Source organism: Fukomys damarensis, unplaced genomic scaffold (assembly GCF_012274545.1).
Source record: "Fukomys damarensis isolate Sample0158 unplaced genomic scaffold, DMR_v1.0_HiC HiC_scaffold_10, whole genome shotgun sequence".
Classification (NCBI taxonomy): Eukaryota; Metazoa; Chordata; class Mammalia; order Rodentia; family Bathyergidae; genus Fukomys; species Fukomys damarensis.
In genome coordinates, this window is record NW_022900922.1 from 10674579 (window position 1) to 10700462 (window position 25884).

General features: G+C 37.7%; 1 protein-coding gene across 1 annotated transcript in view; it reads right to left on the reverse strand.

The window, feature by feature from the left end:
- The window catches only part of Ryr2 (ryanodine receptor 2), a 409294-nt gene that overhangs the window by 123469 nt on the left and 259941 nt on the right, over window positions 1-25884 (reverse strand). Inside the window, exons 57-63 of the mRNA XM_033761774.1 lie at window positions 23209-23286; window positions 21527-21602; window positions 17737-17860; window positions 17147-17262; window positions 13373-13437; window positions 10716-10837; window positions 4652-4701 (exon numbers count right to left, since the gene is read on the reverse strand). Of these exons, the coding sequence (XP_033617665.1) occupies window positions 4652-4701; window positions 10716-10837; window positions 13373-13437; window positions 17147-17262; window positions 17737-17860; window positions 21527-21602; window positions 23209-23286 (631 nt within the window). The remainder of the gene's footprint in view (window positions 1-4651; window positions 4702-10715; window positions 10838-13372; window positions 13438-17146; window positions 17263-17736; window positions 17861-21526; window positions 21603-23208; window positions 23287-25884) is intronic.

A 25884-nucleotide genomic window follows, 5' to 3' on the forward strand; every position in this document is an offset into this window, starting at 1 on the left:
CAGAAAGGTCAAATCAGAAGAAATCCTGGAGTTCTGAGTTCATGATGTCCAAAATGCTGGCTTGTGGCAAGTTTTCCTGTAAATCCCTATGTCAAAGACTCAGAAATTCTCCAATGACTTTGGAAACTCTCTAGAGGATTTGTATCTTACTAGGATGCTAGAAATTCGCCAAGTAGAAAAGCTCTACAAATGACAAATATTTCACCTTAGTCTTCTCAAACAGTTGCCCAAAATGACAGGATCACTGCTGGACAAGTTTCATAGCCTTGGTATTAAAAGTGTCACTTATTGCACATTATTTCCTTTTCAATATAAGTACCTCATTTTACATGGGAGTTTAAAAAGAAATGATTTTTTAAAATTATACAATTTTTATTAATAATATCTCAAGGAAAACTTCCTTACGTTTGGGTTTTCTGTGAAGGCAAGAAAACTCCCAAATTCACAGTACTCGCTGCTCTCTGTGTCTGCCTTCTTATCTGTTGCCTCTACTAAACCAGAAGCTTCTTGAAGGCAAGATCAGGTTGACGCACTCATTCATCTATCAGATATTTTCAAAACACCTACACTTCCTGCTAATCCCTGAGAGAGGACTGTGAGCCTACACATATTCTGCCCTACATTCTGCTGCAATCTTCAGAAATTTGTCAGGAATATAGCTTACCTGCTCTTAAAAAAACAAAACACAAGAGCTCTAAACTAAGATTCCTATAAGGAGACACGTTGACCCAGGAAGCCCCTGTCAGTGATGCGAAGCAAAGATACAAGGAGTAGGAGACTGGTATGACAGTAAGAGGCAGAAATACGACGAGGGAGGCCAGGGCAAGATTTCCATAGAGGAACCGTGGCAGTGGGATCTGAAGCATGAGAAATGTACTCCATGCTGAGTGTGCACTGAGGATGACAGTCTGTGTGGATATCCTCAGCTGCTAACTGTAGCATGTGCAAAGAGCCTGTGCAGAAAGAAGCTGAAACTGCAAAGACAGCAAAAAGTATGCACTGGACCACGAGGATGGCGTGGCTCTGAAGGAAGGCAATATGCAGTGCTCACGTGGTTAGACGAAGACATCCAGTGTCTACGCTAAAGAAATGGAAACCACTGAAGATAAGGGAGTATGATACGAGAGACAAGCATGTGGGGAAGATACGAGTGTGCAGAACATAGTTTAGAGAAGCAAGAGGAGATTCAGAGAGAATGGTCCCTTTGTCTTGGAGTAACCTAGGCAACGGTGTATAATTTGGCCTCCACGTAGCAGTGAGAGAAGAAAATCTTCATTTCCCAATGCTCATGTCATTAGAGGATGCCTCACACATAGCAGGCACACAATGGAGGTTTACTTAAAATGGCAAACGGGATCATTACCACGTGTCAGCCTGTAGGTCCTACTGATGTCCTGAATAAGTTTCCAACCCAAAATCACTAGCAAGCATTTCAGAATTAAAACAGGGAAGTCTACACTTAAACAAGATGTTATTTTCTTTGTTTCTTCTGCCCTATAAATATTCTGCTTGAATCTTCCGAAATTTGTGAGGAATATAGCCTATCTGCTCTTAAAAAAAAAACCAAAAAACAAACCTTACCTTTCCCCAATATAAAATTCAATGGCTTAAAACCCCCAAAGAACAAATGAGATTCAAGAGCACTATTCATCTTTTCCTTTCTTTCATAGGTGCTTCAATGTATAAGAAATACTTTAAAGTAGATCAAATATACAAACAAATATGGAAGTCCAAATTTTAGTTGTCCTCATTTTTGATGACAGAATAAATTTTGGCTACAAAAAAGATTCAGAGATGTACTTACAATTTAGCAGGCAAGTTGGAATAAATATTCCATTTCTTATCAGAGGCTGCTAACCACCGCTATTGCCAGCAGAATGCATATTTTTATCTATTTTGATCTCGCTCTTAACTCCAATCCCTGATGCTGTCTGCCTTTCTGTACACCTTTATCACTGCTCACCACCACCGAACCCAACTATTTCTTTGTTTATCTCAACTTATTCCTAGGTTAGTTCATGATTTTTTAAACTAAAATGATACAGGAAATATATTTAGATATACATTTATTTCCTATCAGGGCAGGCAAATGATAGGTAAGGTGAAAGAGATAAATAAGAGATGAATATGACCACATACAAACAAGCACTGCTTATGTGCTCTTAGATTATTTTAAGAAGTCACAAAGTAAATGCCTGGATTGAACTATTTCTGATTCATTCTGAACATGGCAAGATAATAAAGATTTCATTGTGCATGTATTTTAAATAGTCAAGTGCCCCAGTTTGGTTGTGTAATTTGATTTATATCAATAAGACCTAAAATATGATTTAAATAAATCTAAAAATCAAGCCAGGCACACCTTATTGTTAAAGCTGTAAGCACTTCAATATTCATGATCTCATATTAGATTTGATGTACAAAATTTATCTCTAAGATTAGTGACTTTAACTTACTCCAAATGTGAAAGAAAAGGCTTAGAGAATTTAAGTCCCTTATCCAAATAATTCAGATGGTTAATTTACAGAACCAGGACTTTGGTTTTTCATATTCAAAGACCAGTATCCTTCCCAGGCATTATGTTAGTCTAAAGCTAGGCAACAACTGTAAGGTCTAAACGCTTAACACTTAGTTATTCTATTCATTAGAGTACGTTTGTACCTGAGTATGTTAAAGGCCTCTTGGAGTTTATATTATCCTAAAGGCAAATGCTGAAGCAAATCTGAAGCATTAGGGACATGTTTAGAATATAAAGAATATGTAATTATACAACACTACATAATAGTTCTCCAATGAATATTAAAAATAAAAGCAATAATGTTTGTTTAAAGAGTAAGGGATTTATTTGGTTTTTCTTTGTTTGTACTGGGGATCGAACTCAGGTCCTTGCACTTGCAAAAGCAGGTGGCAACACCACTAAGCTAAATCCCCAGCCCAAGAGTAGAGGATTTAGAACGTAATGCCTAAAAAGAAATATTAGAATCACAAAGAGATGGAATGAATGTTAAAGTCCAGTTATTTTCCTCAATAGGAATGACAAATGATGGATAGAACACATTTATTTTCAATTATCAAAGCCCTGGATGATATACTTAAAAGGAAAAGTAGAAGTTCAAGAGCAGGCAAAATGAGTCCATAGTGAGGGAAGTCTGCACGTGGTCCCTTGGAGATGGTTCTGTGCCATTTGGAAGCTTCTGGGAGGTTGGAAAGACTCTGGCTTGATCTGAACAATGATTAAATGGCTGTACATGCATGTAAAATTTCATCAATTTATTCTTAAGATGTTTGAACTTTATCATAATGAGATATAAAATAAGAAAACAAGAATAAACAGTATATATGGAAATTGAAATTAGAAATAACACAACAGAAACTTTTATTATGTTACTAACAGGAATGCAAAAATGCAGAGAAGCCCCAATCAGAGCTACATTTAACTAAACAGTACTCTCTACAGGCATACGGAGAATGCTTAAATCCACTGTTCTGTGAAGGTTAAAGAATACATGAAAATCCAGTCTAAATGATTTTCAAAGATATTGTCCTCTTTTGAAAGAAGCCCATAAAGAGCAACTGGAAATTATTTTGATATTAATTGTCACTTTGATTTTAAGCAACTGAATAATGTAGAAACCCTGTAAGTCTATATGAAATAGACATTCTAATTACTAAATTTGACAGCATCGAGTATTGCAAATCCTATGACCCAAACACTTCAGCACTGGCCAGTTACACAAGGAAGTTCTCAAAACTGTTAAGAACTTAAAAGTTATTCGCCTGTGAGTGTTCATGTATAGACATATGTAACCCTGTTTATTCAACGTAGAAATGAATTAATTTTTTAACCTTTAATTTTTCCTGCAAATGTAATTGAACTTGTAATATCTCTTATCAATATATCTCTATGTGTTTTATTGGTAAAATTTTCCAACCTTGTCTTAAAACCTATGGACTAGAGCAAAGGGCTTAAATTTGCTTTGGTGATGTATAAAATTAGATACGTGAAGTGTAAGACAGGAATTATGCCAGCTGGTATCGGCTCCTAAAGCCCCACAGCAGAGAAAGTCTGCAGAAAGTGAGCACCCACCCTGCTTGGCTGTCCAGAGGCAGGTACTCCAGAGCAGGGACTTCCGCTACGAGAATTCTCGGACACAAAGAAAAACTGAGTCTGGGCTGAGTGGAGCTAGAAAAATCACTTTTGCCATCTTGATTATGGAGCTCCCATGTTTGGAATGCGGTAAACATGCAAATCAGTAGTCAACAGCATTAAAAAAGTGCATTTTAAAATTCTGATTTACAACAATTCGTTATTTCATCTAGAAAAAATTAAAAAAATAAAATCCAAGAGCCTGATTGATTTTACCTCTGAAATAAGATATGGTAGAACTTGCTGTTTTCATTCATTCATCATGCCTTTTTGATTTTTAATTATTCTTTGGACTAGGATAAAGAAGACACCGAGCCCCGTATCACCATAAATAACGCTTACCAACAACCTCAAAGACCTTGTCTCGGCCTGTGACACCACACATGCAGCCGTGCAGCCGTGCAGACATGCAGCCGTGCAACATCGCAGCACACAACACAGTGCGGAATGGCAAAGAAAACCAAGTGCCAGCCATGCAAATCATTTTTCCAAGGGTCTCCTTACCAAACAGTGAAATCCTATGCCTGACAAGAACTCCAAGTTTGCAGAATAGGCTGAAGACAAAAGAAAAACAAAAGAGAAAAGGGAAGGGGGAAGGGAAGGTAGAAAAGACAGGGAGAAAATTTTAAAATTAAAAAAAGAAAAAAGAAAAAAAAACAGCTGATATATGAGCCGGAAAAAAGCAACATGATGTCACGCAGAAAGAATCACTTCTCTGAGCAGAATGTGGAATAAAGGTATTAAAGAAAGAGTCTTTGAGTGCGTATCTTTAACAAACATGGTTAAAAAAGCACATATTATAAGTAAAGAAACAAAAAAAAATTGAAAGCAAAGCTAATTAATATAAAAGCAATCTATATGAACCCCATAAGAGCATAACTACTGAAAAACTATAAGGAAAAACTTTAATTGTATCTTCCCAAATACTCCACTGGATTTCTAGATTTTTTTAAAATTATGGACATTACTTAACATGAGAAATATTGTGCTTTGGGCATAAAAGTTTACTTTAAATTGCATGTGCTTTGCTGCTCGAAATGTCCTTCTTTCCCCATCTCAGACCTTACACATTTACCAGACATCCAGTGAATTCAGACACAGTGAAGGAGAAATGGCATTTGAGCCATTTCTGATAATCACTCAGAAGAAAGCACAGATGCGATACTTTAAAGGATTCTTCGTGCTAATGAAGAAAATGATTATGTTTCTTATCGCCTCCAGAATATGTTTCTGGGAAGCCTTTCCAGGCAACTGGCAATGGGAGATTCTGATAACAATTACCTGTACCCATCAGTCAGCATCCGAGCCCTGAATCAGCCACCTCTCAGTTCAGACTCCCAAACCGGAGAGTCTGAAAAGCCTGTCTCTTCACCAAGCCTCAGTTCAGAAGGCAGGCTTCCACAGGTCCCTCTGTTTAGGGATCCCCTCCAGGTTCCACTACCTCCTACTCTGCCCACACCTCAGGAAGCAGCTGCAGCATTTTTGACACCTGGACCTCCACCACCACTTCCACACCACACTGAAAGACACTCCTTCCTGTTCACGCCAGGGGCCATCTTCTACCCCAACACGTGATCCTCCTGATGATAACCGCCATGAGTTTCACATCTACCCACACTTCGGAGCTTTCAGGAGCAGAGGCGTATCTTGGATAGTGCTTCTCCGTACAATACGCTTGAAGAAGCATTCGTGATTCCCATTGACCGCAGCTTGATTTTTCCCAAGAATGAGGACAGGGAGACCTCTACTGGCCCTGTTCTTGTAGGCTGTTTTGGGAAACTCTTTATCACCATCAATGCTCAAATTCCCAGAGCACCATATTAGGGCTGCAGACCAGCCACAGAGGCAAGAGAAGGCAATCAACCCAAGACAAGGCAGAAAGAAAGGGCAGTGTGAGGGGCCTATGTGTGCGGTCAACCTCTCTTACAGTAAGTTTGGCCATCATGCCCCACTTTGATATCAATATGGATTAATTTATTGATTAAAGTTAATGATATGGGGTATTGTGTAGTTTTTACAAGAATGTGTACAGCCAGAAATGTCTAAGTAAAGCTGAGGTTTTGGCAAACCTCTTATAACAGTGAAAAGCTTTAAAAATAATAACCCATTCAAGTAGCTACTAGATGAAGATTAAGACACTAGATCCTTGACTTGCATTATTTAATGCTATGTATATAATATGTGTATATTAAACACAATAAAACAAGAGCAGCTTTCTCCAGGAACCTCTTCCACGAGCGAGCTTTCTGGTTGACAACTGTGTGCTAACTACAAAAAAGTGTCTTCTACAGAGAGCAGTCACATTTAGAACTGTACATACTTTGTAGCCCTGTATTCCAATTTATTTTAAGTGATGACATCTTTTACTTATTACTCTGCGGTACTCAGTACAACACAACATTCTTGGGTGTTTTCGATGTTGTTGGATTTATCATGCTGGGAGTATGTTTAACCCTATTAACTCAGATGTAGGATGTTTTGTGTAGAATTTTTCGGCATTTCATCCCATCAGATTCTATTTAATGGCAAGAATTTGTCAGGAAAAAGGACTTAACAATATATGCTGCTTCTTAATTATAAGTGCCATGGGGGAGAAATACAGACATAGAAAGTTATGTCCTACAAAAAAGATAAACTGTATCACTTGGCTCTCTCAGACCATCCATTTGGGGGCAGAATTTTTGTATAGACTATGAAGTTTTATTATTATACACTGTAGTCTATACTTTCTCTAAAAATGTTTTCCATAATACTGTGGCCCTTTCTCTGCTCTTCCTGACATTTGTCAGAATTTGTAAGGCAATTACACTCCTAACAGTATTGTTCATTGCCTCACATGGAAACACTCCCTTGAAGGTCACCAGTACTCCCAATCAGCAAATTTAATAACCTGTTCTTATTCTATTTTTTGGACAGCTATCTGTACTACTTGATATTTTTGAATACTTAAATCTTCAAAACGCTTACCTCCCTTGGATTTTGTTTCACAGCAATATTCTTTCCCTTCCTCTCTAATCATGCCTCATCTGAAAATCCTTGAAGTGTAATCATTCTTCATGGGTTGGTAGCAAGACCGTTTGACATCTCGCTTCAGGCTCCTTCAGTTTCTTTTAACTTTCACGCTTCAAGCGTTACCCATGCACAGATCACCCCTAAATTCGTCACTGTTGTCCTTATCTCTCCAAAAGAACCAAAGTCACATTTGCAGCCTCCTGCTGAATATTCTGGCTGAATGTTCTGCCAATATGTCGATGGATCATTAATCAATCTAGCCTTTTCGGGAAAGTGGCTCTTTTTCTGAAATCTGCCGTTTTTGTGAGTAATACCAAAAGTGTTCCAACTACCTAGAGCTAAAACTTCAGCACAAGGAACTGCTTCCCGCCTGCCATGCTACTGCCAAGTCACGCTGACTGTTTCCCACACTCGGCGCCCTCTTACAATCACAGCCCTTCCCTATACTCAGGACTCTGCCCATCTCTGCAGACACACATCGCACCTTCGTGTACAGTCAGCTCCACTTGGACGCATCTACTTCATTGAACTTTCAAGCTCAGTAAGGTTAGGAGCTGTGTTCGTATGGGTGTTTATCCCCAGATCTAGGTCGTCTTGCTGTGCAAGGCAGGCTCTCCTAAGTGTCCACGGAATGACCCAGAGGGTGGCGCTTCTGCTGTGACAGCCTGTGTGGCTGCTCTGGTCCTGAGAGCCTGCCATGTACAGCTCTACCACTCCTGTTCCTCTCCTACTGCTGCCACGGTGTCCTTCCCGAAGGGCCATGCTGATCACCTGCCAACTTAAAAGGCTTCAGTGGCTTCTTAGTACCAATGAATTAGTTAAAAACAACACTTTAAATTTTCAAAAGAAAGAAAGAGATGCCTTATTCTGAGAGTTAGCATCCATTACAACCTAGGTGGCTTTCCTAAATTACCAGATCCTACACTTTTATTGGTGCGGCTACATACTGTCTGCAAAATATTCCCTCCTTCCATCTCTGACTTACATGTCTCTGTGATCAGCTTCGTAAGGCATGGCTTCCACAATCTTTAGATTCTCCAAACCCATCCAACGTGGTTGGACTTGACTTTGAACCCCAGGGAACCACTGGGCTTTCTTCTATTGTGACTATATTCATATCTGGGTATTTAGCTACCATGAGGTGCCTTCCAGCAGGACAGGCACCATATCCCACTCTTTGCAGACAAAACAGTGCTGACTTCAGACACTGTAATGCTCAATACATCATTTCTTATAGCAGGAAATAGCTAAACAGCTCATGGAAACATCAATTTTGATTTTGTGTAAAAGTTAACTTTAGACCCTTAAAATTGCTACTCCCAACTAAAACTATCACTACAGTGCATGTTTAAACATATACCTTTATTCATAGTAGACAGGCAGTTTTTTACTTATTTTATCAGGTTTTGTCTATTTGACTTTATTTTTTACCTATTTTATTCACTTAAGTTGTAATACCAAATTCCAGCAGTAACAAATCAGACATTTATAAATTTCAATGGTTCCATTTCAGTGTGTCAAATTATTGAGTTGGTTTTTGTATTTTAATAGTATTACTGGACGTTTTAACATATTTGTTCCTATTTGACACTAATATATTATCTGGAAATTAGTTAATTCTATATTCATCTCATTTCTATCTCTTGGAATTTTAAACGGCATATGTTCTTTTTTTGGAAATGCTAATTGGGAAACTAAAATTTACCAACCCTCTTTCTATTTGGTGAAGTAAAACTGAAGATAATATCATTAAAAACACTTTTGTGCATTGTCATCATAGAGAGGAAACATATAGGGTCAGTCTTGGGCCTCAAAATTATGTCACTTGAGGCTAGCACAGAACAGCACAGAATTTTTCAGACTTATTCAACGAGGGGTTCAGAAATGGTAATGGAAAATAAGCTAATTTTTTCAGTGTATAGTTCTGTGAATTTTTTCCAATTCTTATGTATAATTAACAAATAAAATTGTGTATAATGTGGGTGTACAAATTGATGTTTTCATACATGTATATTTGTGGTCGGTGAAAATTTGGAGGATAAGTCAGACACTGAATGGAGATAATAAAATATGAGAGAAAAGACAGCAGAATTTGTACCAATTTATCTGCATTTTCCCCGATTTTCTCTGGTTGTATTTTCTCTTGATTTATTTAATCAAGTGACATCTAAATTCACAACACCCTCCTCCGGGAACAAAGTTTCAATCACAAAAGGCTAACAGTCCCAGGAAGAACAGAAGACTTCTCAACCTCCTGGGTTTCATGTGGATGTGTACTGGGAACTTGGTGCCTCCGGGTTTCCTTGCTACTCTCCGTGCTCATGGACCTCAGGGATGGTGGCCCAAAGAAGGGAATGAGCGTGCTCAAGAAATACTTCGGGCAGGCTTCTCTCCCTTCAAGGGAAGGTGGGAACAAAGCCCACGCCCAAGTGGGTGGGGAAAGGGGCGGGGCATGTCTTCTCTATCCTGTAACAGGTTTTGGAAACAGAATGCGCCACTGCAATGAATCACGTCTGTTGTTTTCCCTGCGATCCATTTTATCCGCTTCATAGGAAAAGTATTTGAGGGGGTCTAAGGACATTTCTAGCGCTGCTGCAATCCTGCATCACATGACTGGCCACTGACCAGCTGGTGGAATAGATAACAAATTGAAGAAATGAGCAGAAAGTCACCTCCTGGCTGCTCCCTCCCACGTTACATAATGCAGGGCTCCTATTTATTCTCCATCTTCCGGTGATGGACTTTTTCCATTTCTTGTCACCCTCACCAGTAGGTTGACAAAGCACCCCCACCCAGCACAGCATTGAAGTCAAGGCCAAGGGTATCCTGCAGTTTCTCCAGTGTTCTGATTTATAGACTTTGCTCACTTTTATAGAAGTTTCATTTCATTCATATGCATTCTTAAAAGTCTGCTACGGCTTTTGAGCAGTGCAATAATATATAGGCAGATATGCTCAGTAATCAGTTCTCATGTGCAGTAAGTTCTAGCAGAGCTTTGAGGAAACAAATACCAAATCCCCAACAGAATTTGAAAAAAAAAATATACAGAAAAAATGCTAAGTTTAAACACAAATGAGCAGGCACTTGTAAGATTGAGCTTAAGTGTCAAGAGGGGAAACGTCAGAAAGTATATTTTTTATTTCTGTATTTTCCAAGATGGGTCATTAAAATTTCTGCGTCATTAAAATGTGTGTAAGTGGGATTTTTGTCTAACTGAAAAGTAAAAGCTGCATTAGATTTCTAGAAATGTTAAAGAAATCAATGCTAAAAGCATCCTGTTTCGCAGAGACTAACATTGGTGATGCCTCCATGGCCTTCTAATTGTGGATTCCGCTTTGTACATTTTCTTTCTCCTCTTCGGCAACGCAGTTAACAGCAAGGAATAAAGAAGTATGACATCTAGCACACATGTCTTAAGTTAGAAAAACTCTCCTCATCCAGTGTTGGATGTCAATAGGTCAGAGACTAGAAGCCATGGGAGGGGCCTCTGCTCACAGCCCTACTGTGGTTTCTCTGCCCCAAATGCATACACACAAGCCCCGCACAAGCTCTTTACCTAGTCACCATCTCTTTCTCTTTGTTTGATGCATGTCCTCCAGAGCAGAGAGGTCTGCTTGCTGCAGATAAGAAGTATAAACGATGGTTTTTGAAATACTGATCAATTAAAGGAAGAACAACCTGAAAGAAAGAAAAAGAAGAGAGATCTACAGAGTGGACTCCAGCTGGGGACGGACAAGAGCAAAGGCTCACAGCAAGCAGGGTCCCGTCCACATGCCACAGGTCCTGGCTCCTCACCATGTCAGAGCGTGCCTCTCTCTGCCTCCCTGTGGCCTCTCTGTCCTATGTGCGTGTGCCATGTGGGGACGGGGAGTTGGATGTGGTGGGAAGTGACCATGTGGCACAGAGTAGATTTTCAACAGCTTGAAATTTCTCTCCAAATGAGATATTCTCAGTATTTTCATACAGTGTAGTTCAACACCCAGCAGGCTCCAAAATAATCCATGATCACCATATACTGAATAAGCATTAACTGTCAGGACTGCAATGAACACAGCACCAACTTCTTGTCCTGGAAACTGAATACGGAGGTTGTCGTCCTCGCTTTACCAGTACTATGTGGAGGTGGAGTGAGAGACACACCCTGAACAACATTCTTCTCACCTGGCTTTCTCAAAGCTAACATCCCAAATCTTTCTTTCTTCCTTTTCTTCTTCTTTCTTTTTTTTTCTTTTTCTTTTCTTTTCTTTTCTTTTTCCAGCAAGGTCTCACTACGTAGCTCAGGCTAGACGGAAACTCTCTATGTAGTCCAGGCAGACCTGGAACTCACAGCGATCCTCCTGCCTGGGCCTTCCAAGTGCTGGGATTACAGCCATGTGCCATGACACCTGGCTCCAAAGTCCTATTTCTGCACATTTAATCCTGCAGGCTTCAGGCCAACTTCTCCTCCCTGCTCTGGGCACTCCTGCCATTTGTCTTTGCATAACCCCTCTGACTGTAATGCTCTTCCTGCTCTCCAAAAACGATTTATTTTACTCTTCCTGCAGATCTCAGCTCAGGAGAACTTCATCAGAGAAGACTCTGCAGGCCTCCTCAACTAGTTAAAATCCTATATTCTAACATCTTTGCCAAATTTATATTTTATACATGTAAAACTTTAAAGTTTCTCTTCCGAAGAGACCATAAACTATAAGAAACCAAGACTAATTTAGAGTTTGATTTCCACTGAGGTTCTTTCTTGGCATAGAGAATTGTTACTTGGCCTATTTTGTTTACCAAAGAATCTCTAATGTGTAGAGGTGTGCTGGGCCTATAGCAAGCACTAGAAAAATATATTTTCAGTGAATAAACTAAAAAAATAATGATGGCATTATCAGTATTCAAACTCAATTCTGTCTAAATAAGGACTTTTTCTACCGTGTGGTATAGCACAATTACAGAGAATAAGGAATATGCAAGGTTTATCTATCTTCCTTGAAAGTTGTGGCGCTGCCTGAATTTAATGGTTGGCATATAGTAGGTACTCAATAAATATGATGACTGAATGAAATATAGACTTAGTAGAAATTAAACTACATTAAGCATTTATAAAAAACGTAGGAAAAGCGAGAATGTATTTTAAGGCTATATTAGAGGCCATGAATACAGTATTCTGATAACTTGCTATCAAGGGGGATTATAATCTAATAGGAAGTGGAGATTGATCAACTGATTTATCTATCTGCCTGTTATCAACATTGTGCAACCCAGGATGAACCAAATCTTTGCATGATTGGAACAGACTCAGTGCTCTCTCTGTCGAGTTGGAAAGAAAAGATAAATCTTTATATGAAGGGTAAAACTGTAAAAGTACAAACAGAAGCCAAATATTAACCAAGAAGCATGCCATTTTAAAGTATATGCGTTGTGCGTATAGTAAATTATCTGTACTAATAGCCAAAGAAAACTGACAGCAAAAATGAGGTCCAAGGTAGTGTAAACAGGAATGCTTAGTCAGGAAATCGCTTTTCTTAACAATCCCCAGGCTAGAGTCTGCTACCTGAAGCAGACCGGGATACAGTAAGTGCTGAGGGAGTGCAGGGGCCCAGTGTGGAGACATTCCAATGCTGTGTCCTCCCTTTGTGGCTCAAAGGAAGTGATGACTGTTCCAATAACACAGCAAATCCCTGCTAGATCCTTATTAAAGAGAATGGATAATAATAGAATGTAGTTTGTATATGAGGAATTTAATCACTTTAAGCCTCACTTTCTCGTCTATAAAATGAATAGGACTAAAGTCCAGCAGCACAGATTCTACAGTAAATGTTCTAGTAATATATCAGTTTATGAATTAGCTAATGCTTCTTCTCCTTAGAAAAGAAATGCTCATTTAAAACTGGTAAATTATGCCAATATTAAAATGTTAATACATATTTTTCTCTGTGTCATATGAGAAAGTTAAAAAAAAAAGAAAAACAGAAATTACACTTAGACTTGCACTAGAACTAACTGTCTGAAGACAGGGTAGAAAGAGCTGATTTAGTTGAATTGTGACCAAATATGCTGGCAGGAAATTCCTCCTGCTGGATTCACGAGGTTCTTTTTGTGCCACAGAACATTTACTTAGTGGAATTCACATTTATAGACAAGAACATTTTGAAAAGAAGCGACGATCTAATGAGCGCATTTTGCGAACACACACATTGAAACAGAAACAAGATGAATTGTATACCGTACTTTGGCAAAGAACTTGATTTCTTGTTCGTAAGGGAAATGCTGTCCTTTGCTTCTGCTGCCACCATCTATAGACAGACAGAGATGTTAAGTACATGTTGTACTTCAGACATTACAAGATAACCCAGAACGCAAAGTTTACACTGTAGTGCTAGATATATCATCCCACTTCATAGAAAATAAAAAGCCAACAGCAAATATAAAGGATAAATTTGACACAGCAATTGAAAAGATTGTGAAAAATATTCAAATCTAAATGAAAATGCTAGTGCAGATAGCTCGTATTTATAACATAACATGAATACACTTTTGTGCAGCCTGGACATCCTAAGGATATGTCAGGGGGGAAATTGGAATAAAGTCTAAACCGTACATTTTCACCTTTTCAGTAGCCTTGGAGAATGAAGGCTCACCAAGGTGAGAAAAATAACCGCAAACGAAGTACACACAACTGGTAAGGTTTTAACTGTGGTCACTGACAAAGATGTTACCTCCTAGTGTGACTGAAAGTAAAGGCTTCTGATTTTAACATACCAACTAAAAACTTACAGGAAGCAGGGCCTGTGATGAGTAGGAGCATAGCACTTTTAATATGAAGCTGCAAAGTTAGCATTTTATGTAAGATAAAGAAGTTCTGACCTATGTCAAAAGATAATTTCCATAAGTAAAGAAAAACCACTCACATTTTCCCCATGGTTTTTAACACAATGCAAGGTTGCAAATTGATTGACCTAATGTATTCAGTTTACAAGGTGGCCTTTCCTACCTCCTTCATGCATACAGAAGAGGTTTCATGCATACAGAAGAGGTAAAAATACACTATAATAATCAAGCTGTTAGGCAAAATGTATTGGAGCACTAAAAATTCAGATTTGGATATACGATTTTATAAGAATGTAACTGACTTCTCCTTGAAAAACTTATTTTGCAACTAGAAATAACAAAGCATATTTTATCAAATCTTAGACATAAATTCAAGACAATTTTTAGGAAAGACAGGCACTGTTTTGTAATAACAGAACAATGTTCTTGCCACAAATATGTAAAAGAAAGTGATGATTTTTTTTTTCACTTCACATTTCACTTTTGTATTACCTTGGCATTAAAGTTCTCTCAAACACAATAAGCAAAATAGCTAGATCCTTCTAAGGGAGGTTCGTGCATAAAACATGTCAAAATAGAATTTTGTGCACAGCCAAATCTGCTATTATTCCAGTGAATTAAATATAAGAAATATAATCCCTTTCATTAACAAAAATGCTTATGTGCAAAGGAATTAAAGAGAATACTGTAAAAAACATTAGAAGCATAGCATGTTCTTGCTATTACGACTAGGTGAGATCTAAAATGAGTAAATTACAGAGATGCTGCAAGTCAGTAAAGTCAAAGACAAAGGGACGGCAATAAGGCAGTTTTGTTTTTAGTAACAATGATGGCACTATCTCAGCTCTACCTATTCGTGTAAAAAATTCTTGTAGTTGGACTAATTGAAAAAGACACATGCAATTTCATAAACTAAAACAATGTTATTTTCTTGGGCTCAAACGTTGTAGCTTATTTTTCCCTAACATTCTGTTTATAAGACCTTCTACCCTGGGGAAAGAACGAAATGTACCACATAGGTGAATTTGCCTTGGAGCAGGATTCTCACCAGTCCCTGCACCCACTGTGTGGGATTAGTTTATTCAGAAATTCGAATAAAGTAGGAATAATAAACAAATCGTCACCCTTCAAATGTGTGTTTCCACTCTCCACATGCAGACAAAAATAATAATAATTTTATTCTTCTCTTCTCCAAATAATTATTGTTTTTTTTTCCTTTCTTATCTCTCCTACCTTGCTAAAAAGAAGACTGGATCTTGGGGTAGATTCCTATTATCAGATCCTTTACAATGGAGATGTGAAATTTCAATATTCAACTTTGAGCATTAAAATGTCACATCTTCACCACTGCCTCCTTTCTCTTCTTGCACTGAATTTCATTAGTATAGACTAAACTGGCTACTTGTTGGTCTATTCTGGAAAATTACAGTTACATGAGTTACAGAGAGATGATGTGCCATAATTAAGTTTGTAAAGTCAGATGATGGAGAAGAGAGAAAACAATAGTATTTAGATTGTAAAAGATGCTGGTTGGAAGAGAGTACAGTGGTTTATGAAAATGATGCTAAACTGCAAAACCATTTTAAAATTAGCTTTACTGGTACATTTAAAGTATAGAATTCATTGTTGAAAATTTGTATTTTTACATAATCAATCTTGGCTCTTATTTTTCCCCATTCCCCTGCCCTCCCTATCTATGGAATCTGTTTCCATTATTTTTCATTTTCTCATATTAATTCCATTCCCTTCTTTCCTTTCCCCTACCACTCCCAGTTCCCCTTCCTCTTCATCCCTTTTCTTCCTACTTCACATCATCTATTATACCTTTTAGTCCTTATTTACACTTCCAGTTTCTCACACCAGAGAAACTGCTCAGTATTTACACATGTGTCCTATTTATATCACTTAAGAGTATCGCCTCAATGTGCATCCAGTTAGCTATGTCTCTAATTTCTCATTTTTTCTGGCTGAGTGGTATTCCATTAAAAAAATGCTTTCTTCAGGGCTGGAGATTTAGCTCAGTGGTGCCAGCACATGCCTTGCAAGTGTGAGGTCCCGAGTTCAATCCCCAGTACAAAAAAAAAAAAAAATTCTTTATCAGTCTTCTTTATCCCCATTGTCTTTATCCAGTCTCCCATTGATGGGCAATTGGGCTGCTTCCAAGTTTCAGCTATTATAAATTGTGCTGCTATGAACATGGGTGCACCTATATCACTATGGTATGATTCTTTTCATTCTTTAGGGAAGCAAAAGCAAAATCTTTAATCACATTTAAGATGCAGGAGTCCAGGAGCAAGAAATACCAGAGCTCAAATTTTTACAAACTTTAATCTGAAGCTGAGCTAGAACTGAATTTAAACCCTAAGAAAAACAGCAGCTACGGGATTAAGGATGCTGGGCCCAGAGGCAAGGTGTTCAATGACAGAAGGCATGAGCATTAAAAATAAAAACAAAACAAAACCTCAAGAGTAAAAAGAAAGATAAAAGGATGCCATCAAGAGTCACTGTTCTCCAAAAGGGATGAACTGACTTCTTAGACTGATGACCACACTCAGGGGCTGGCAGGCCGTCTGACAGGAGGGCCAGTGATTAACACTTGGAGTCTTTCACAAAGCCCACTGAAATAGATCGGGGTGAGAGAAGGCTGCCATCCATGGTACTCTGTTCTAGCTAAGACTTAAAGTCAGGAGTTCGGTGTGGCAAGCGGTACTGGCCAGATGGGAAGGAGGCCTTTCACAATTAAGAATTCTGCCCCGCAAGCACTCATGCTACACCTGGAAGTCTACACAAGAGTTAAACTCAGGGCCTTATACTGCTTAGAAATTTTGAACATCTCTTGAGTTTTAGAGTTTTCTTTTTCCTGGGTAGAGAGATTAATTTCGTAGGAGATTTTACTCTACTAAAACTTTTAATGTCCTTCTAAAGCATCTTCTAAAATAAAAAGGTAATGCCAATTCACATTACAAAAACAAAAAAAAAAGTATTGCACTGTTAGATTTCTTTAAAGTTCGTAGACTTCACTCATTCGTGAGCAACTTGTTTGTCTCTTGGCTGTTGGATTCAGTATCAGGAAGGACAAAAAGGAAACAGTCCCTTAATCTGTGCTGCTCTCTTCTCTGTGAACATTAAGAACAACAAAATCCAGGCTATAAGCAATATGGCCCAGATACTCACCAAACTCCAGGATATACTGATGGGCCTCATCCACATAGCGGATGAGCTGTTGGAGGAAACTGTATGCAAATCGTTTCTCAATGGAAGGTGTGTCCAATTCCAGGTCCTTGAATCCTCTTGACCAGAAAAAAGGGAAACACAAAAACCAATGTATACAACATTTCTTAGGAGGCAAAATTTTATTTAAAGCATACGTACTCTAACATTTTGGAAATTATCCAATATTCTTATAGTTCAAGGCAAAAATGATATTTAACTCATAAGGAAGACTTTGTTTCTGATATAACCTATCAGAGCTAAGAGTGAATTTAACACCATCACTGTGCAGTAACGTGGTGCTTTTATGAGAACAGGGTATGATTTTTTTGCCTAGTTATTTTGCCAAAATGATGGATGGTAACTTAATATAAGAAGAAGCAGGGACTCGGTTATGTGAAAAACGGTTGCTAACGGCATTAATAATTACAACCTGTGTGAATTCTGAACACATTAAACAGTAACTCCAAGGTTTAAACTGCTAAATGCCTCTTAAGCTTCCAACTGGCGAGGGTATTTAAATATAAAAGAATGTGGAGCAGGTATACATCTACCTGGATACCATGTATCCATTTATCTGCAGGAACTTGAGGATGTCCTGTGCCTTTTCCCTGTCCTTGGCTTTCTCTTTGGCTGTCAGCGTGTCATAGGGCACCAGCAGGGGATGATTTCCACCTCCTAAGAGAACATCCAGACAGGAATACAACGTAATCTGAGGTGAGCTGTAGCACAGAGAACCTCATGGAAGAACTTCTGATGTCTAATGATACATAGAACGTATAAGACTCATATGTGACTCATCCCTCTAGGGTCTTTAGTGCTTTAATTAATTCAGAAAGCCTATTCAAAGAAAGACTGCACACATATCTGCTAATAGGTGTTTAAAACGTGAATGTATGAGGTGTGACCAAAACATACCATGAATGTTTAAATTAAAAAGTGCATTACAGTAAAAGGCACATTGCAATTAGCCCTCCTCAAAATACTTCAGTTTCTTCAAACATACTTAGCCCATCCTTCTTGCTACTTTCTGAAAAGGTTCTGGAAGTCCTCTTTCGTAAGTATCGTTTCATAAGTCAAAATGACTTTGGGAAAGAGGCAGATCTGGTGAATGAGATAAATGACAACACACAACACACAACACACAACATACTGCTGTTTTTAAGACCCTGTCTTTCTGCTGGGCGTGGTGGTGCATGCCTGTAATACCAGCACTCGGGAGGCTGAGGCAGGAGGATCCCTGTGAGTTCAAGACCAGCCTGGGCTACATAGTGAGCTCCACGTCAGTCTCAACTACATAGTGAGACCCTGTCTCAAAAAAACAACAACCAAAAAAGAGCCTGTCTTTCTGTTGGACAGCACTGGGTAGCAACATACACCACACTTTTTATCATACCTTGTAAAGACACTCACAAAAAACTCTTCCTATAACTGTTCAGAAAGTGGCAAAGACAGTGGGATAAGTGCACTTAGAGCAAGGGGGAAGGACTTAAAGCAATGTGCCTTTTACTGTAATAAGTTTTAAAATTTAAACATTCACCATATCAGTGTGCTGTATGCAGTCACAATATCAAGCACCAGTCACATCTGCAGTCACCAAAAAGGGAACAACAGCTTCACACTTTTCTCTGTTCAAACAAATTCTAAGTGTGGGGAGTGAAAATAAACACTGAAATGCTCAGAGTTATATCTAGGAAAACTGTAAGGTAGGTTTCAGGGGTAATGTTTCATTTCCTACCCTGGAGAGTAAAAACAAAGAAAACTCTCAATGAAGAATATTTATTATTTATCCTAGGTCTGAAAACACTTAATATCACATATTTATAAATACACAAAAAACCATAGTTTTATCAAATTAAAATGGATCACTCTTTAGTACCTAATATTTGGCTGATTTAAAAGTTTCAGCAAGTAATTACTAGCAAGAGTATGGACTTCTAGCATAGCTATTATGATGAATAATACTAAGCATATTGTATTGTTTTAGATTAAAAATACTAGAAAGTATCTAAATTTTAAAAATGAATGAGGAGAAAAACATAAATGACACATTTTAAAATCTAAATGCTATAAAATATTTTTAAATGTACCATTAATTTTAAGTACAATGATCTGATACAAAGAACGCTATTAAAGTAACAGCAAAGTGAAGAGTTTGAGATTTAAAATTTATAAAACATACATAGTAATATATATTGTATGGGATGCTGATTTGCCCTAAATTACAACTGCTAAGGAAGTTTGAGAAAAACAAAAGAAAAATAAACATTTTTTAAAAACTATAATAACAGATTACAGTCTATTAAATTAGTTTCCAAAGTAGTTTAAGTAAAGTTACTAGAACAATCATGAAGGGTGAATTTGCCTTTCTAGATGTTAATAAACCAGCAACACTGCAAAGGAGATAGTGCTGTTTTCCTGAGGGCTGGCTTTGCCTGAGGGCCACCTACAGATACACAATCACTCGCTGAACTTCACGAACACTAGATGCAAGGGGACAGGTCAGCACAACCAAACGCTATGCCCATTAAGGAACCACAGTTATTCCTAGCATAATATTAACATTATGATATGTAATACCGTTGTCAGAGGGTAACAGTAACAAACATTCTGTAAACGTTGGGCGGACACAGAAGGTGTTACTGAGTCCACTGGGAACCAAACTGACTCCTGAAATGACTTCTGCTGTAATCAAACGGTAATTTACGGAGAGATTTTATGAGAAAATGTAACTGACCATCTAATGGAATCATTCTAATCAATAATCACCTATTTTGAGCTTCACTATTGCATTTAGCTCTACAGAACTGTATTTATTTGGCCACCAAGTCTATAATACAGTGATCCTGGGGTCAGAAATCAAGATGTTACTCTAGGGGAGGTGGAAAGAGCAGCAGTGAGTGAAAAAGAATAATATCTATAATTTTAAAATCCCAAGAACCCAAAGTACCTCTGACTCTGACATTATTAGACCTCCCCTGAACTAGACAGGCAGATATATTTCTTTCTTTTTTTTTTCTTTTTTCTTTTTTTTTTTTGGTACCGGGGATCAAACGCTTACAAGGCAGGCAGCGGACCTGCTGAGCTAAATCCCAGGCCCAGGCAGATACATTCTTTGAAGTCAGTCAGCAAACCACAACTTAGGCCTCTGGCATAAAGAGTGATTGTGGGGAATTCACCTTGCTCCTCCAACCTCCATTTTCCCATTTGAATTGGGCGTGAAGGTGTCTTTGCAGAGGGGAGCTAGCTAAATGGAGATAAATGAGCATACAGTCATTACTAGATGCCGCTTCCAACATATTAGCACTGGCGTACAAACTCATTCATATAAAAAGATAAAGAAAGCTTAACCCTAGAGCCGCCTTTGGTTAAATGACAGGTCACCACAGCACAAAATACTCGACGTGGTGGTGAGGAAAGATGGAGAAAAAGGAAAGCTAGCTCTTGACTTTTTTCACTAATCTGGGGGTTCTTCTATTTTTTAGACACTTGCTCCTCCCTTTCCATTAATGATGGATGTTCTCCTTATAATATATGACCTGTCTCACACTTTCCTGGATTCTGCCAGTGAACTGAGAGAATACTGAAGCCCAGATGAGCAGAGCAAGCAAACAGGGATTTTTTTTGTAGATTTTTCTAAAGCAGATTGCTCTTCTGCAAATGGCTGAAGGACGACAGAGAGGTCAGAGTGGCTGAAAATGAGAAACTGTGTACCTTTAGCACTGATTTTGTTTAGTGTTTCCTTCACACACATACACACGCACATGTGCATAAAGACACACACACACATGTACAGACTAATGCCACATAAACAACGAAAGAAATCAGTGTAGAATGCATTAAATTGAAGAATGTACTTATGCAGTCAAGAAAATATTTCATAAGCAGTTAATACACGATCTTACGACTTTAAAAAAGAAAAAAGAACAGCTACAATCATGTAAGAGAAAGCAACATAACTAGATAAAAGATGCTGAGAAAAAAAAAGAGGCTGGGACAGGAAATAAACAGAAATGAAATAAATACTTAAGTTGGAGGTGAAAGTCAGGAGGGAGATCTTCCTACTACCTGATACTTGGATACGATTATAGGTACAGATACCTGCTTGCTGAAAGGAGTAAAAGAGAGCCATACAAATTCTGAGACACAAGGCAATGTACACTAGATGTCAGGAAATTACAGAATTTCCACCCTTAATCTGGTACAGGTACATCTGAAACATTCTAATAAAATCAAGAAATAATGAGTTTTTGTACTGAAAAGAATTATTATCTCATCCCTACTTTTCACACTTCTATAGTCAGCCCTTGATGGATTTTAATAAGGATTTTTAGAAAATATTACCTTTGGATTCCAACTCCAATTTCTTTTTCTTTGCCCATATATTATGGTAGTTTTCAGCCATCATTTCTGCCATAGCCTGAAATGAATCAAATATTTAGAAGCCAACTTCAACTTCAATGATTGAAAAAGTATATCTCTGCTTTCTAATATGCAATTTTGAAACATCCTAGTAGTGCTAAAATATATCTGAAAGCTAATCAAACACAACTCTCTTATTTGGAATTTCAAGTGTAGAGAATTGTAATCATTTTTGATATTGCACAGTAAATAAAAATCAAGTGTTTTGATAAAAGGTTATTGCTCATGTTTATATACATATATTTTCTTCATTTGATCATGAAATTTCAAAATAGCTATGGATTTTACCACAAAATAAACTTATAAGTTCTTATTTTGACTTCCAAAGCTTCCAAATATTATCTAAACCTCATTAAACACTGAATGCAAAGAACATTAGACAAAGATTTGGCTTCCAGGACATTTCTCTGTCCCAGTCAAGCAGCAGATCTGTAGCAAGCCACATGACCCTCTGTGGCCTTATGAACCTGATAAGATTACCTCTATTACTCTTCTTGTGGGTGTTCAGACTTGCTGTAATATTAACACATTCCTATAATTCTTCTCTAGGTATTGCTCTTACCAAAGGGGAAACCAAACAATTACACAGTACACACTATTTATATTTGTACTTCTATGTCTCCGGATGATGCTAACAGCACTGCTTTAATTGTGTCGTCTTAACCTGTTACTTTGTTTTATGGAGTCAAAATTTATCTTTCATTTAAATCACCCATTTGTTGCAAAGTAGGTGCCTCATCAACAGAGGAAAACAGACTGTGTATGGTACAAGCAAAATGTCGCCAATTTCTCCAAATAAGTTGTCTAAAATATATACAATCTTTAATGATTACTTGAAGTGATCCTTGAAAAGACCATTATGGTTTATTTACTCTCACACAACTAATTATGTTATAATTTTCTAAATGGGTATTTTCTTTAAGGAAAATATGTGAGGAAACAGCCTAGAAAAAGATGTACAGTCCGCTTTATCTTGGGAGACACATAGCAGTGGACCCTTGAAATCTCTGCTACTACTAAATCCTTTATATATCATCTTTTCCAGTATACCAGTCACATAGCACCAGAGTTAATCTGTTCTTCCTTGTTTTATGCCCCGGCCCCTACCCTGTACCACTACTCTTGTGCTTTGGGGCCTTTATTGAACAAATAAGGATTACCTGAACCCAAGAAATGTGATCCAATGCCAGGTGAGCTGATAACCCAGACAGCTACTAAATTAACATGGGGCAGATGGTGTATACAGCCTGCACACACTAGAAAAAAAGGATGATTCACATCCAGGTTGGGACAGAGCAGGATAGTAGGAAGTTTCATTCTATGACTTAAAATGGACCACAATTTATAATTTACGAGTTATTTCTGAAATTTTCACATAATATCTCAGACCACAGTTAAGCCTGACTAAGGTGAAACCATACATAAGTGGGGTTATCTGTATCAAGCTTTAGGTATAAAAGGTAAGGGTACATAACAGCTATGAACTCCATGAACCCATACAATCTTGGTATTAAAATAATTCATGCCGCAAAATACATGCAGGAGAGTGTTATAGTGTGTCTTTTAAACATGACATTTGAAAGTACTTTTAAAACATTACTTACATGCAGGTCTCTAGATAGTGTAACATTACTCATGTCAATGGCTCGGGGGCTGTACCCATGGGCAGCATCCACTGAAACCTAGACCATTTATGGAAAAAAGTAGTGTCTTATTAAAAACCCTTGGGAGAGACTTAAGTGATAATGTAGACAAATAGGGCAAACTTCCAAACATGATATTTCCTCAGATAAAAGCGGCAAATGTCTATATAACATGATTTCACAATCTTATCTATCAAATTAAATTACATTTGGGGTCTTTCCATTAGTTATGATTGAATGATTCATCTTAACATCTCAGGGATTTACATTCCCCAAAGCTAATATTCAGAAGTTAATAAATTATACTATAAATCATAAATTCTGAGATGTTACCTTCTGTAAAGGGTCACTATTATTGAAGTTTTTACAAATCTTGTTTTGCTGCAGTGAAATTTACTCTTCCTCATCGAGGCAATAATGAATCAAAGAGGTCAACATTTACAAATAACCCATGGGTCAAATGTTAGAATGAAATAGAACCCACTTATTATTTATAAAAATCTAACTTATGGTATTCAGTGGTTTACTAGAATATCCTTGATGACCAACTTCCTTAATGTCTTTATTTTCGCTTTTTAAAAATGAAATGTATCTCATCGACTTTAAGAAAATTTCACTATGACCTTGGGCACTTACCTCATTCCACTGACAGGCATACAAAACAGCTCTGGTACCTGCTCATAAGTCTAATATTCTATGTCAATATATTTCATAATTGTATATTTTACTATACGTGGATAAACAAAGAACAAAGAGGAACTATATATTATAGCACAATCCCATGCTTATAAAATAGAAGACAGCTAACATTAGTGCAGGCTCAGAAGTGGTGCTTAACAAACTTTAGGGCAAGTTTCAACTGAATCCCAGGTTTTGTGTCTTTAGCACAAAACAGGAATCTAATGGCAACGTACATAAAATTGTGGGACTAAAATCAATCTTGGTTTCACACGACCTACGCAAGTATGGGGTTCAGTGGAAACCTGTATTCCTGAACTAGCTGTGAGTCTACTACAGGGCCTTATATGATTTTAAGGGAATTTGTGAATACATGTAAATGTTAGAGGACTCTTGAATTTAGAGTGGTAGTGTCTCTACAATTTAGCTGAGCATTTCCAGGTCACTGGTTATTTCTGCTCCCTATAGGAAGTCACAAAAAATTACAAATTCCTTTCCAGCTGGACTCCCAGTTCAACAGTATTTTTAGTAATTCCATTTTGGTTCACGTCCCTTGTAAGGATGACTTAACAGGTTACAGTATTCAAACGCTTTCCCAAATAAACAAATCAAACAGCTCAACAGTAGAATTTCTTTTAAAGTTTTCACATATTTTCCTTCCTGCTATACACAGAAATCAGAAGACAGGCCAGATCTTACTTAATTTGCACCGCTCACTTCAAGGGAAAAAAAAGTTAAATAAGCATTAATTGCCTAAACTCACTGTCTTTCACTTGTAAAATTACTCATTAGTTACCTCTATCCCATTGCCAGACCCACTGCAGAGGCAGCTGGTTGGGTCCCTTGGTGTATGTTTAGCCTGCTTGTGTCTCATCACGTACCACCTGTGTGGCACAGGCCAGACCGCGTGGGTATTTTTAAGGTTCTGTTAAATAGACCTAACCCTAAATGTACAATCTACCTTGAAGAGAGGTTCAAATTAGACAATGGACAAAAAGGCCTCAGCACTGCCTGACACATATAATTGCTCAGGAGTGTTTGTAAATGGTTGTTATTATCACTGAGCTGGTAGGACCATAATCTTCACCATCATTGCCATCATAATGGTACTCCCAAATAGGTTGACTGGAGGTGGGCATCTTTGGGAACCATGATTTTGCCTACCACAACACCTAAAATCAAATTCCTTATTGTCTCCTTCTTACCTCCAGCCCTCTTATGCATTTGATAACTATGGCCTTGCTGACTGAAGGTAGAGTCCCTGGAAAATAGATTTGATTACTCCTTTCCTCCATTTTCTTATGTCTTTGGTCAAAAAATTCTGTCTTTCCGCTTCAATCTCATTATCTGCTGATTAACTCTCCACTGTTATCCAAATTGTGTTCCAAAGTGTTTATTTTACTTCTCAAGTCATAAGCCTTGATGCTCTATTGTAAAAATCTGTGGCCTTGGCTGAATTTTCTTCACCTCAGTAGTTTCAAAACTCCACACAGGTCAATCATCACCGACCTTTTTACCCAGTTTCACAGATATTAAAATATGGTAAATGTGCATCTTAAAAGTGATAAAAATCATTATGAGACTATACATTTTGTTGAAAAAATAAAATAGAACTGACAACAACATTTTTATTTGTCTTCAAAATAGAGTTCTTAGTATTTAATTTCCTCTTAGACAATGGTCCTCAAAACTGAAACTTAGATTAAGTCCTAGGGACCAGTTTTAAGAATGTAAATAGTTCAACCATAGGTTCTTTTAATTTTTTCATAATTTTTCCTTGATTTTTAATTTCATGTTTTCTGGACAACACACTTCCAAGTCAGTAATTCTAACATTAAAATTATCGGCAGTGGGCTGGGGATTTAGCTCAGCAGTTCGGTGGCCTGCCTTGCAAGCTCAAGGACCCGAGTTCAATCCCCGGTACCACAAAAAAAAAAAAAAAAAAAAAAATTATACCCA